General features: G+C 39.0%; 1 protein-coding gene across 7 annotated transcripts in view; it reads left to right on the top strand.

Annotated features, from left to right (window-relative positions):
• The window catches only part of mid1 (midline 1), a 652,072-nt gene that overhangs the window by 532,621 nt on the left and 105,656 nt on the right, over window positions 1-13,795 (top strand). For all 7 annotated transcript variants that reach the window (XM_051926812.1, XM_051926811.1, XM_051926813.1 and 4 more), the window contains one exon: window positions 5,954-6,049. In XM_051926812.1, coding sequence (XP_051782772.1) covers window positions 5,954-6,049 — 96 coding nt within the window. The remainder of the gene's footprint in view (window positions 1-5,953; window positions 6,050-13,795) is intronic.

Raw genomic sequence — 13,795 nt, 5'->3', positions numbered from 1 at the left:
GAGATGTATGAATATTGCATATGATCTCAGTGACAGATGCTTGAACTTGGACTTCTTGAGATAAAGAATGTTTTTCTGAGTATGTGCTTTACAATTTATTAGTTTTATTATCATAATAAGGTTAGTACTTTGATAAAGTGCTTACTGCTGCTGCCATGTGGTTAGAGCAGCCTGGGTTTCAGATTCTTGCTCTGTTGTTGCCTGTGTAGAGTCTGCATTTTCTCCTCATGACTATGCAGATTTAAGTTTTTCATGTTTCATTTTTATGTGTTTTTTTGGTTTGGGTTGGTTTTTTATTCATAGTGATTTAATTTCTAACTTTAGTTTCACATTGGATTTTATTTTAAGGGCATTGATTTTTTTAGTTATTGTCTTATTTTTTATTTACTTGATGCCATCTTAGCTGCTCATCATCAGGGTCTCGCTCCTAAGGGACTTGCATACTGTAAGTAGCTAAACTTTATTTCCAGTGTATTTATATGGTGGCACGTGTAGGATACCTCAGTAGGTGTTGCAAACAATGTAATTTTTAGTGTTAACTTCTTTACCAAGTAGGCCCTAGCAGTAGATTTACCTGGCTCTGAGTTTGATTTATTCCCCCAATCTGTCTTTCTCTTTGCCCTTTAATTTCTTTCATTTTGTTCTATTGACATTCGGGTTAATTCCTGCCAAGGTTTTTTTCAACTCACGTATCATCTCCTGGTTTTCTTTTGGCTTACAATAATCCTCTGACACCTTTATAGTGTCTTGACACTGTGGTTTTGTGCATAAATTGGCCCTGTAATTGACAGGCCCCTCCAATCCCAGGGTTCATTCCTGCCTTGTGCCTAGTGACCCTGAAGTGGAATAAGCAGGTTTGCTAATTTATTATAATGAATTTAGTGTGTTGGGTTATGTTTGAGCCACAAATATTACAGATTTGTTTTAAATAGATAGATAGATAGATAGATAGATAGATAGATAGATAGATAGATAGATAGATAGATAGATAGATAGATAGATAGATAGATAGATAGATAGATAGATAGATAGATAGATAGATAGATAGATAGATAGATAGATAGATAGATAGATAGATACTTTATTAATCCCAAGGGGAAATTCACATACTCCAGCAGCAGCATACTGATACAAAAACAATATTAAATTAAAGAGTAATAAAAATGCAGGTAAAAACAGACAATAACTTTGAATAATGTTAACGTTTAACCCCCCCGGGGTGGAATTGTAGAGTCACATAGTTTGGGGGAGGGACGATCTCCTTAGTCTGTCAGTGGAGCAGGACAGTGACAGCAGTCTGTAACTGAAGCTGCTCCTCTGTCGGGAGATGACACTGTTTAGTGGATGCAGTGGATTCTCCATAATTAGTAGGAGCCTGCTGAGCGCCCGTTGCTCTGCCACAGATGTCAAATTGTCCAGCTCCATGCCTGCAATAGAGCCTGCCTTCCTCACCAGTTTGTCCAGGCGTGAGGCGTCCTTCTTCTTAATGCTGCCTCCCCCAGCATACCACCGCGTAGAAGAGGGCACTCGCCACAACCATCTGATAGAACATCTTCAGCATCTTATTGCAGATGTTGCAGGACGCCAGTCTTCTAAGGAAGTACAGCCTGCTCTGTCCTCTCTTGCACAGAGAATCAGTATTGGCAGTCCAGTCCAATTTATCATCCAGCTGCACTCCCAGGTATTTATAGGTCTGTACTCTCTGCACACAGTCACCTCTGATAATCACGGGGTCCAGGAGGGGCCTGGGTCTCCTAAAATCCACCACCAGTTCCTTGATTTTGCTGGTGTTCAGGTGTAAGTGGTTTGAGTTGCACCATTTAACAAAGTCCTTGATTAGGTTTCTATACTCCTCCTCCTGCCCATTCCTGATGCAGCCCACGATAGCAGTGTCGTCAGCGAACTTTTGCACGTGGCAGGACTCTGAGTTGTATTGGAAGTCCGATGTATATAGGCTGAACAGGACCGGAGAAAGTACAGTCCCCTGCGGCGCTCCTTTGGTGCTGACCACAATGTCAGAGCTGCAATTCCTGAGACGCACATACTGAGGTCTGTTTGTAAGATAGTCTACAATCCATGCCACCAGGTATGACTCTACTCCCATCTCTGTCAGCTTGTCCCTAAAGAGCAGAGTTTGGATGGTGTTGAAGTCCAGAAACGTAATTCTTACAGCACCACTGCCTCTGTCCAAGTGGGAGAGGGATGTAGATGTAGATGATGGCATCTTCCGTTCCCACCTTCTCATGGTATATGAACTGCAGAGGGTCGAGGGCGTGTTGGACCTGTGGCCTCAGGTGGTGAAGCAGCAGCCGCTCCATGGTCTTCATCACATGTGATGTCAGAGCGACAGGCCGGAAGTCATTCAGCTCACTAGGACGTGATACCTTTGGGACTGGGGTGATACAAGATGTTTTCCAAAGCCTCGGGACTCTCCCCTGTTCCAGGCTCAGGTTGAAGATGCGCTGTAGAAGACTCCCCAGCTCCAGCGCACGGACCTTCAGCAGTCGTGGCGATACTCCATCTGGACGCGCTGCTTTGCTGGCACGAAGTTTCCTCAGCTCTCTGCTCACTTGCGCTGCTGTAATTGTGGGTGGGGATGTCTCTCCTATCTCTCCTATCTAAATGTGTGTAATTAAGCTGGCACTCTTCAATGATAAGGCCCAAATTTTCATGTATTAAATTATATGTTGTTCACAAATGTTAGTGAAATGTTTTTAGTAGTGCTGGTAATCTGGTGTGACCAGGCTCATGCGGGTGCAATAATTAACATATGGGTTAAAGATTTAAGTCTGCTTTTGTGTGTATTTATTGTAATTGGAGCCCTCATGAAGAGCATGAAAATAAGAGTGCAGTTTTCATTCCATCTCTTTCTTTAAATCAGTTTTTTCTGCTGATAGCATAAGCCTACCCCAGGATCAAAGAGTACAAAGCCTTAAATGAGGCTCATATACATACAGAGACATTATATGTCCATAGGCTATTCAAGAAACTGGAATCCACAGAAGAAACTGTGTGAAGCTGAACCAGAACATAAGTAGTGCTAGCCAAGAACTGTCAATAGTAACTGCTGAATGTACTGTATAATTTAGTAGCTTAGTCTGAAATTCTGTGTGTTAAAATTCTTTTTCAATTTTTAATTAGTGCAGGTCTCTGTTATTAACAGTGTGACTAATAAATGCAAGGGTAGAAGTGTTAGAAATATTTACCAGACTGTGGTGAATTGTTAGGTAAATCCAACAGTGAAATTTTCGATTAGATATTGACCAGAAAAATGGGATTGCTAGTACAGGTGGCTGAAATGAGTATTCTTCTCAAAGTTGCTGAGTTCAGACTTCATTAAAGAGAGAGTACCTTGGCAATACAGGAGGACCTCGAAGTAGAGCCACTGCACTCCATTTGAAGTAATCTGGGCATTTAAGTTAGAATGCCCCTGAGTGCAGATCCAGGACACACTGTAGTGATTAAGAATCTCTAGGTTGTGCATCCTGTGAGCATCTGGGAATTCCTCAGGAGTAGCTGGGGATAGAGACATCTGGTCAGCCTATCCATCATCACTAAAGTGAACGAATAGGTTGAGATGCATTTAGTCCACATTGTCTTTTAGAAAAAGACTTCCAACTCCATGAATTTTTTTATTTTCAAGTCTAGTTTATTGTGGTTCTGTTACCCTCAACACACCAGACCATATTCTACTTTCATTACTTTCAGTAATCCCTACAATCATCTTTACCCTACTGTTGTTCCTCACTACTAATAAAAAAGTAAATTCATTCTTTATCACCCCGGAATGAAAGTTACAATGCATCATGTATGCCTCAGAGTCTTTTTTTGAATGTACCTATCCATTCATCTGTTCTAACCTGCTTATCTAGATTTGGGCAGTGGGGGTCAGAGTTTATCCTGACAGCATCACCTCAGGGCTGGACTGAATTCCTGAATGGGGCTTTTGCCCCAAGGCATATTTACATATATGTCTGCATTTGTCTTTGGAAAGTGGAATAATCTGCAGAACAATCCACTTACTGTATATACAGGGAGTCCATGCGAACTCCACAGAGACAATGACTTGGCTTCAGTTGGCCATGCCACACAAATGTTGCTCTTTAGTAGTTAGTTATTTGATCACCAAATGCAACACACACTGCCTGCAGTTTTACTGCTAAACAGGTGGAGGATTTGGAGACATATATTGTAAACCAGTAACGGCGTACTGCATGATAACATGCAGTGAATACGCTTGACTTGAGCATTCATAGTTTTCATCCTTTTTCTCTGTATGTTTAGCATTCGTTTGCTCAGAGGTTGATGCGCTTGCAGCTTTCTGAACAGCACTTTTTTTCTCCACTCTAGCGGCCTGCTGCTTCTCTTACAGTATTTCGTCTGCATTTTTTCGCATTAAAACTGGTTAAGTTAGTTTTTGTGTTGCAATTACTTAGTATGTTTTTCTTAATTTTTCACTTAAGCTGGCACTTAAGTCTTCAATCTGCCTCAAGAATCATTAAAGATATGATGAGGTAGGGGAAGTGACTGCGAAGGTGGTAGGGAATGAGAACGATGCACGTACGCATGCACCGCACAGCCGCCTTGCTGTGCACTGCCGAGAGTTGATTCTACAATAAAATAAAATAAAAATAAAAAGGGTAATAAAAATCATTACCCCGAAAGTGGATAGTAGACGTCACGTAGTATATGTGTACCAAATTTCAGGTCAATAGGTGAAACAGTTTGCGAGCTACAAGTGATTTAAAATCCTGGACAGACAAACGGACAGCCACGGTAGCGTATTATATATAAAGGTAAGTGGATGTCCTTCTGAGGAGTAGACTGGATTGAGCAGATAGCACAGGAATATCTTACAACAAGGCCTTGAGCAAGCATGTCTTTCTGAGGAGACTTAGGTCTATTAATATGTGTGACAAGCTACTGGGGATACTCAACCAGTCCATAATGACATATTTACTGTGCTTTGCTGTGTTCTGCTAACACCACCTCACTCAGAGAGTGGCAATTGCCAAATAAACAAATCAGGAAGGATATTTGCAATAAAGGGCAGACCCTGAATTCATTAGGGACAGTGGCAGAAAAGAGGATGAATACAAAATTAGAGGTTATGACTAATGCTGCCCATTCTCTCCATGACGCAATGTCCCGGAGTAAGTCTTCACCCTAGGCATTTGAAACTAGTATTGTGTGAATATTTATGTATCTTGCATACATGAAATTTCCATTTGGTGATCAATTAAAATCTATCTATCTATCTATCTATCTATCTATCTATCTATCTATCTATCTATCTATCTATCTGTCTGTCTGTCTGTCTGTCTGTCTGTCTGTCTGTCTGTCTGTCTGTCTGTCTGTCTGTCTGTCTGTCTGTCTGTCTATGTAAAGTTTTTGGACTTTGTCTGGTAGCCAGATTGGTAAAGACAAAAATAAAATCATTGGTGAAGGATTTACAAGTATAGCAAGACAGCCATTGCTCGACTCTTTCCATGTTATCATTTATTATTGTTCAGTGCCCCATTTATCAGCCTCTGTCCTTCACATGTTGTACAACTAATGACCTCAGCCATTACATAACTATAGTGATTTTAGCCTGTTTCTAAATCATTTCTTAAATAAGATGGCAAGGGATTTTAGCCCATGTTTCCAGGCAGATAAGATGTTAAACACTGTGCAAATACAAGGAGTGACAGCCTACTGGAGAGGAAAGATACAAACTCTTGCTTGAATATTCATGCATGATTCACTTCTTAAAGTGGATTTGTGAGACTTAACCATCACTGTGCTCCCAGACCCCAACAGAACAGCAATAATGATGCCTTCTCAGAACGAAGCAGGCCAACATGATAAGGTTGAGCAAAATGCCTTTCAGGGTTATTATGCCCAGGGTACTATTGAGACATTTTGAGAATATCTGCTCTTACATACTCTCTTTTTCTCCCTGTCTCCACAGCAAAGCTTGGATGCCAATCTGACTAACCTTATTAAGAGAAACAATGAGTTGGAGAATCTCATGGGCAAACTTATTCAAACATGCCAACATGTAGAGGTAGGTGCCGTGACTCATAAAATGTACATTTTTTTGTAGTAGATACTTTATGCTGATAAGTGGGTTGCTTTCCTTCATTAGCAAAAATAGCATCAACAGTAGAAAATAATGAAATTGTAACAAACAAGTACTTAAGGTCATAAAAGTAAACCATACAATGTGTTTATGTGCTAATAATTTTCTATATTTGGAAAGTAAAATGCATCTGTTAGTGAAGCAGTGGTGTATCAGTTTCCTAGCAGATGCCTAGCTACTGAAATTAATTGAAGGGCTCATTAAATCTGAGAAAGTAAAACATGAAAAACGTCATTACTACTAAACTGGTCCATTTATTGAGCACTGGCAAATTCCAGGAGTGTACCACTGAGCAGGAAAAGTAATTTATCCGTGTTTGGGTGCTTTTTAGAGCTGCTGTTATTGGCACATCTCTCGCGGAAGCCATGAATTATTACTGATGGTCTAATAATTGCAGACATTACGGTTTTGCATCCTGGCCCTAAAGGAAGAGTTTAGTGGTTTTATTTCCTCATAAATTTTTCTTTTGTTTTATCTTCTGCATGATGCCGCAATGCTCTGGGGAGCCTTTGGGTAAACAAAAACCATTTTGTTGTTTTAAATTCCTTGTCATGTTACATTATATATCCCTATCTAGATTTCAAAATTGACTCCCCTGTCATTTTTATTAGAAACATCAAAGGAATCTGCTTGCACTGTAGTGAAGCATGCCAAGAAGGGGCTGCCTTAACAGAACACATTAAACCATTTCAGAACTTCATTTCAGATTATGAGAAAATGAAATTGTATAGAATGAGGCTGTAAATTTGGCTCTAAAATGAAGCCTTCTTGCTTCACACCTGTGGTTGTGCTCTTTTTCCACTGAGAGCTTTAAATCTCAATGGCTAACAAATATCAGAATGTAAAGTGAAGCTTAGCATAATGGGTGAAAATTAAAATTAATTTCTTTAAGAACATAACAAAAACAAGCGAAAACCATTCAGTTGATCTTTGTTAGCTGAAAAGTCCCAGTGCCATATACAAATTACTTCAAAGTTTTCTCTTCAGCTCCATAACTCAGTGATTTTTTTTTTAAGATTCCCATTAAGAAGAAGAAATGACTCTGGCTTACGGTCTTGCAAGCACTCTTTGTAATTCTCACTGGTGTATTCAAGCTCATTCACTATTTACTTATTATTAATGGTACTGTTAGAGTTCTGCTTTCAGAAAATGCACCTTTCTTTGCAATAGCATATTGAATCATTCTTACAGCAAATTACACATTTGCACTGATCAGCTGCAAATAATGTATTGTTCCATCACTAAATACTTTGTGTAAATTTCCACATATGTCAGTTTGCAGTCTGACAAAAAATCATTCCACCTCAAAGCATTGCTCACAGCCAATAAGGTGATAAAGATAGAGTGAAGCCCAGAACTTCATTTGATTTGGTGGAATGCAGCGCACAGAACTGAATAAAAGACAAATAAAGTTGTATTATATTGTCAAAAAAACAGAATGTTAGAAATAGGACATTATACTCTGACTCTAGTTTGGAGTATTGTGTGTCATTCTGATACCTATTCTGTAAAAAAGACTTTACAGTGTCAAAAGCTATGCAGAGATAAGCAACCAAGGTTTGCTTAAAATATATCTATATTTAAATTTCTAACTTCCCAGTCTTTGGAGAAAATCGTAGTTTAGATGTCCCCGTGTATGCGTAGGTTTGCTCCAGTTTCCTCCCACAGTCCAAGGACATGCAGTTTAGGTGAACTGGCTAGCCTTAGTGTGTGGTTGGGGTGTGTGTGTATTTATGTGTTTGCCCTGTGATGGACTGGTGCCCTGTCCAGGGTTTGTTCCTGCCTTGTGCCCTATGATAGGTGGGATAAGCTCCAGCAGACCCTCGTGACCCTTTTCAGGACTAAGCGGCTTTGAAAGTGAATGACAGACTGACACTAATGGGGGTAGGTACTTGATTCATACTGGTGTAAATAAATCTAAAAATAACTTAGCTGGTAGCTTCAGGGATTCAGAGCCTGGGCAATATAAATTTCATGCAGTCATGTCACTTCTCTTGAATCATTTGGTTTAATCACTGTGACAACAGTCCAGTGCAATGTGATAAACTAGCTGCTAGTAGGGATTTATTAGAAAGTGGGTGAAGAACTTAAATCAAGTTTACAGTCCTAGAAGGAGGTCATTACTACTGAATATGTGTCCTGTCGGATAATATTTGCCTAGTACATCCGAAATATATAAAATAAAGATATTGGGATAACTTTGCTAAAAAAGCATACAAGAGCTGATTTTCTTGATAAGTCTAGAAGTGTCATGTGTGTTATTTATCACTAAATAGCGGTGCCCTGCTACCACCTATTATCTAGATCGTGGAACACCTCCAAAACAATAAAGCAAGCCCACCTTCGACCTATGCATCATTTGTCTACATCTCACTCCTTTCACAATCCTTTCCCTCAGTTACGCCCTGCTGCTGTCTTTTGCTAATTCACTCCACTTTCTTTTGGACCCTTCCACACGCTTTGACACTAAAATATTAGTATTATTCCTCCTCCTTATTGATACACTTTCCACAGAGGTGCCTCATGCCCCCACATAAATTGTTTTCTTCTGGACCCCACCACTGCCATGCATCCAATTCCTTACAGTTTTCCTTCACAATATGTTGACAGAGTAGGCAGTGCCTGAATGGAATATACTTAAGTGGCAAGACTGATATATACTAAGGGGAGGGCTTCAACTTGGAGTTTTAACTGTCATGGTAAAATAATATTAGTTTGACAAGCACTTTGCATAATTTGTGTCAGTGTGCTTGAAAACACTGCTAAAAATTGAGTGGTTCTGGGCCCACTTCAACCACTGGGTGTAGGCAGAAGAGTTGACAATACATTGGAAAGTCATCTATTAGAGCAGCAGAAAAGAACAAAAGCATGCAATTAGTGGTGAACATGACTGAAGGAGCTGAAGGTCTTGAGAGGCATAGCATCACATGGGACAAATGTGTTCACTTTATATACTTGTGGTGTTGTGATGTGAGATTTTACATATAACTTGATGAATATTTTGTATGTCTTTATTAGATTTTTAGGCAAAGCAATGTAATTTAGTGTTACTTTGGTGAGAGGCATTCATGTTTGACCCCCCTAACACCCCTACCCCCCCCCCCCCCCCCCCCCCCTTTAACGACTGAGCCTCTTTGAATTTTACGACAGGATTTGGGGGAAGATGTGCCTTAAACTGGTTTGGTTAGTGTTTCTTTGCTTAATTCATTTCTACCCCCGCAAGAAAGACTTAAAGACATATGGTCTTGGGGGTGGCAGGTTTTAAGATGTTGTATTCCCCCATTGGTCTGAGGTATGGCTGCTTGGAATTGGCTTGTCTCAGAGGCCTTTAAGTACTACGACGCCCTATTGGCTGTAGGGGTTGGACAGAAAATCCATATATTTACTTGTTTAACCTCTCACTCTCTCTCTTACTAACCAACATCTGAAAGAAGCATCTCTCTTGCTGACCTGTGATGAAGGAAGCATCTCTTGCTAACCTGTGATGATGAAGAGAACAGTTGTATGTAAAGTGCTTTATAAATAAAGTTGACTTGACTTGACTTGACTTGACAATGAAGAGAACAGCTCAGCAGCCATTTTGAACAGACATGTGGCTGAAAGCTGAGCACCAATGATGCCTTAACTAGAGACATTTAAGTAACTACAAGTCTGTGTGCCGCCTGAACTACATATCACGATTTAATCAGGTTGTATGGTTGCCAATATTCAAATATACTTTGCATTTTGTTATTATTTCAGTAATACATTGTTTAAACTGTAACTTAACTTCTGCTTGTCTTTTTACTACATCTAATTGCCCGAGGTTATAGATATAGAAGAGAAGGTGGGGATAAGTTATATTCTATAATACCTTATAAACAGTGGTAAGTCTGTGAGATTAGGCATTCTAAGGCTACATATTAATAATACAATAGGGGAAAGTAGAGCAATATACATTACTCTACCGAGACAAAGCATGTGGTCAAGAGCAGCTCAGAGAAAGTGCTGTGTACCGTGAGAACAACAAATAAATTGAGATTGCAACTACATTACTTGGTATAAAGACAGTGTGGTGACATCTCACTTTTTTTTCAGTGTCATGCAAGTAAATTGTGCCTCATTGTTCAAATAAATACAAGAATGTGACCATGATTAGCATACATGTATTCTGTTAATGATGGAGAGGACAGGTGACCCTTTATTTATTACACTAAGACTCAGGGAGGTATGGTGACATGAAGAAGAAGCTGAAAACAGACAACTACCATTGGTTCTGTTTTAGAATGTAATTGATAGCTTAAAATGTGTCTACAGTCCGGGCTGAGATAAACTTGAGTTAGAACAATTTAAAATATCGCACAACATCCACTAATCTGCTATCAAAAGTGCTTATTCCAGTCCAGAGTTGTGGGGCTTGATGATCCCTCAGCATCAGATACAAGAAACTATCCTCTAATGGGTCCAATCTAAAATATCACAAGAAACAGAGAAAACTCATTACCTCCATATTTAAAGAAAGAAAATCCTGTCATCTGCAAGCATAGTGGAGAACACAAATAGATGAAAACAGCACACCATCTGAAATCCTGCCTAGATTGAAGAGGAAGATGCAATATATGCTTACTGAGATTCACAGTTGCAATGTGAAATTTTGAAAAGAAGCCTCACTCTTCTCTTTATATTATGTTCACTGTCTCTCGTACTCCTTATAGGTATTATATTAATTTTGCATATAATATATTTATTAAAAGCCTTTTTTGGTTGACATGTCCTAGCAGTGTGCAGCTTCATTTAACAGTCATTAGCACTGCTACTTCACATCTCCAGAGTCCTGGGTTTAGGCCTTATAATGCACTTGTCCTAATGTTTGTGCCTGTTTTGGCAAATATGTTGTCATGTTTTTATAACACAAAAAGGTGCATTTGCCTAAATATTACTAAATAAATAAATTGAAAAGTGTGAATAAATTGAACACCTCTGTTTGCATTGACAGAAATGTGTTAAACCATTTATGAGATTTGTAAATGCACACTAAAGTGACAAGTATTATTTTGCATGCAGAAACCTGCTGTCCCACTAACTCTTTCTTAATATAATGGCTTGGGAAGACCATGGCCCTGTGGTAAAATGCCATATCAACTATTACTACCTTGAAATTGTGCCAGGGTGCAAATATACATAATGCAAAAAAAAAAAAAACTTTTATTCTGTCATTGCTCTTCAAAAGAAAGTGTGAATTGATGAAAATTCATATGTATGGCAGTTGTAATATGAAGTCAATGCTTTTACTTATTAACTTTCTTTTGATTTTGGAATACTAAACAAAAATTAAGACATAGAGCATATTTTAATGAAATCACACATTTACGGTACATCTGTCGGAATTAATTGAGAGCCGAGAACCACTCTGTCATAAGCAATTCTTAACATCTGTGCTCTGAATATTGAAATCTATCATTTTATCATTAACCAATTACAGATTTAATCTTTTATTCATGTGCCCTCTGCTTCTGTAGGAAGTGTAAACTCATTAGGGAGTGTTGTGTTTTGATTGATTTTTCATTCAGTTACCTAAACAAAAATTAAAAGATGCAAAGTGATTATTCATAAATCAGGTGATATGGCGTATAGTTGGTTGTTTTTGTGTAAGTTTTATCAGTGACATCAAATTATTTTAAAACAATAAAAAATAATTTTAAGAAGAAAGACAGAAGCCACTTTAAAGTATGTATCAGTATAGTACTGACCAATAAAGTTCCAAAATTGTTTGATAAGGAACCCTTGTTTCAGAGGCAGTTTTTAGGCTGTAAGGGTAATCAACAACACAACAATCACAATAATCATTGTTGACAACTGCAGGAGCAACCCATTGTGTATTTAGGTATATATTTGCAATATGTATACTAAAAATTTCCAGGCTTGGCCTGGAAAATTTTGTAAGACAATCAGCCTCAGTTATAGTGCCATCAGTTAATCGGATGTATCATAAGTACTATGCAACTAGCTAAATTAGTACTTTTCTTTATAGAACTTGTTGTGCTACTCATGTAAGACAGGTTGAAATCTAAGTATTCAATATAGACCTCATGGTTTTTTATTTGATACATGCAGTATCCATATGGTCTGGTATAATAAAACGCACCTGATGGCGGCCTTTTCAACTTCAGATAGAGCTGCACATTTTTACTGCTTCCTTTTGCCATCACTCATTGAACTAACTTCTCTACTAGTCAAAGTGCTTTTGCTGGGAAAATGTGGTGGTGCCACAATGGCCTGTTTTGGCGACTCTAGCCTAGTTGTGGAACATTGCTCAGATCATCACACTGCTTGCTTGCCTTCTTCTCATAGTGTAGAAGGCATTTCCCCAGGTAAATGACAAATACGCACCCGGATTCATCAGACCAGACCACCTTCTTCCATTGTTCCATGCTCCATTTCATGTGCCCATTGGAAGTGTTTTTGGCTGTATGCAGGGGTCAGCATGGGCATTCTCACTGATTTGTAGGTGTAATGTCCCATATGCAGCAAGCTGCAATGCACTTAGCTTATCTGTGTGATCGGACCAGACGGGCTAAACTTTTCTCCCCACACATACTGTATCTGTGAGTCTTTGGTGAACTTGACCCTGTCACCAGTTCACTGCTTGTTCTTCCTTGGACCACTTTTGTTAGGTACTAACCAGTATATTCCTGCAACAACTCACAAGACCTCCTATTTTGGAGATGCTCGGACCCAGTCATCTAGCCATCATTATTTAGCCCATACAGATCTGTATGCTTATCCATTTTCCTGCTTCAAACACGTCACCTTCAAGAGCTTACTGTTTACTTGCTACCTAATATCTCCCACTCCTTGACAGGGGCCATTGTAATGAGAGCAAGGAAACACAGGCCAGTGAGACAGGGGAGGTGGGGAGTTATATGTTATTTGTTTTAATTAGAAAATCAAAAGTTTGATTCTAATCCAACACCATATACTATAGCAGTAATGATCAGAAGGTTCTGCTCAGTAGTGGGCAACGGGTAACCACAATATGAATGCATGGGCCTGTGCTATGTATTACAATGGATAGACCACTGTGGGATTTCTTGGACCTTTAACTTGGATCTGACGCTGTTACTTTTTATCTGAAACTGGGAATAACTGTAGATGTGAGTGGTGTTTTGAGACAATGGAACTGGAAATTATCTGATCTAGAGGGATAAAAAGCTGGTTCATTTGTTAAACAGAAAAAATTCATTTTAGATAGAGCTAAGTTCCTTTGGTTTTTACTGCTCACATTTTGATTATGAGTTTTGTACGTCCTTTTTGAAAGTTTGCCTTTTTCTAGTTTTGACCTATACCTGTTTTTTGACCTTGCCTTCTTTGGCTTTTTGGTGCCTTCATCTCTTGGTTAATTATACGTAATGTTTCTTTCGCAACAACACTTTTAAGTTTTCTCATCCAGCCCAAAGCAGTTCCAAAGTGACAGGTTCATATCCTGGACCCATATCCATGTGCAATTTTTTTGGGGAGTAATCTGGTATCTTGCCACATATCCAAGGAAATGAGTTTTAGTTTTATTGGAACTCTAAGTGGCTCTGTAGATAGATAGATAGATAGATAGATAGATAGATAGATAGATAGATAGATAGATAGACAGACAGACAGACAGACAGACAGACAGACAGACAGACAGACAGACAGACA

The sequence above is a fragment of the Erpetoichthys calabaricus genome, chromosome 4 (assembly GCF_900747795.2).
Source record: "Erpetoichthys calabaricus chromosome 4, fErpCal1.3, whole genome shotgun sequence".
NCBI classification, from domain to species: Eukaryota; Metazoa; Chordata; class Cladistia; order Polypteriformes; family Polypteridae; genus Erpetoichthys; species Erpetoichthys calabaricus.
Note: the sequence above shows the minus strand (reverse complement) of the source record. Positions and strands in the feature narration are given on the sequence as shown.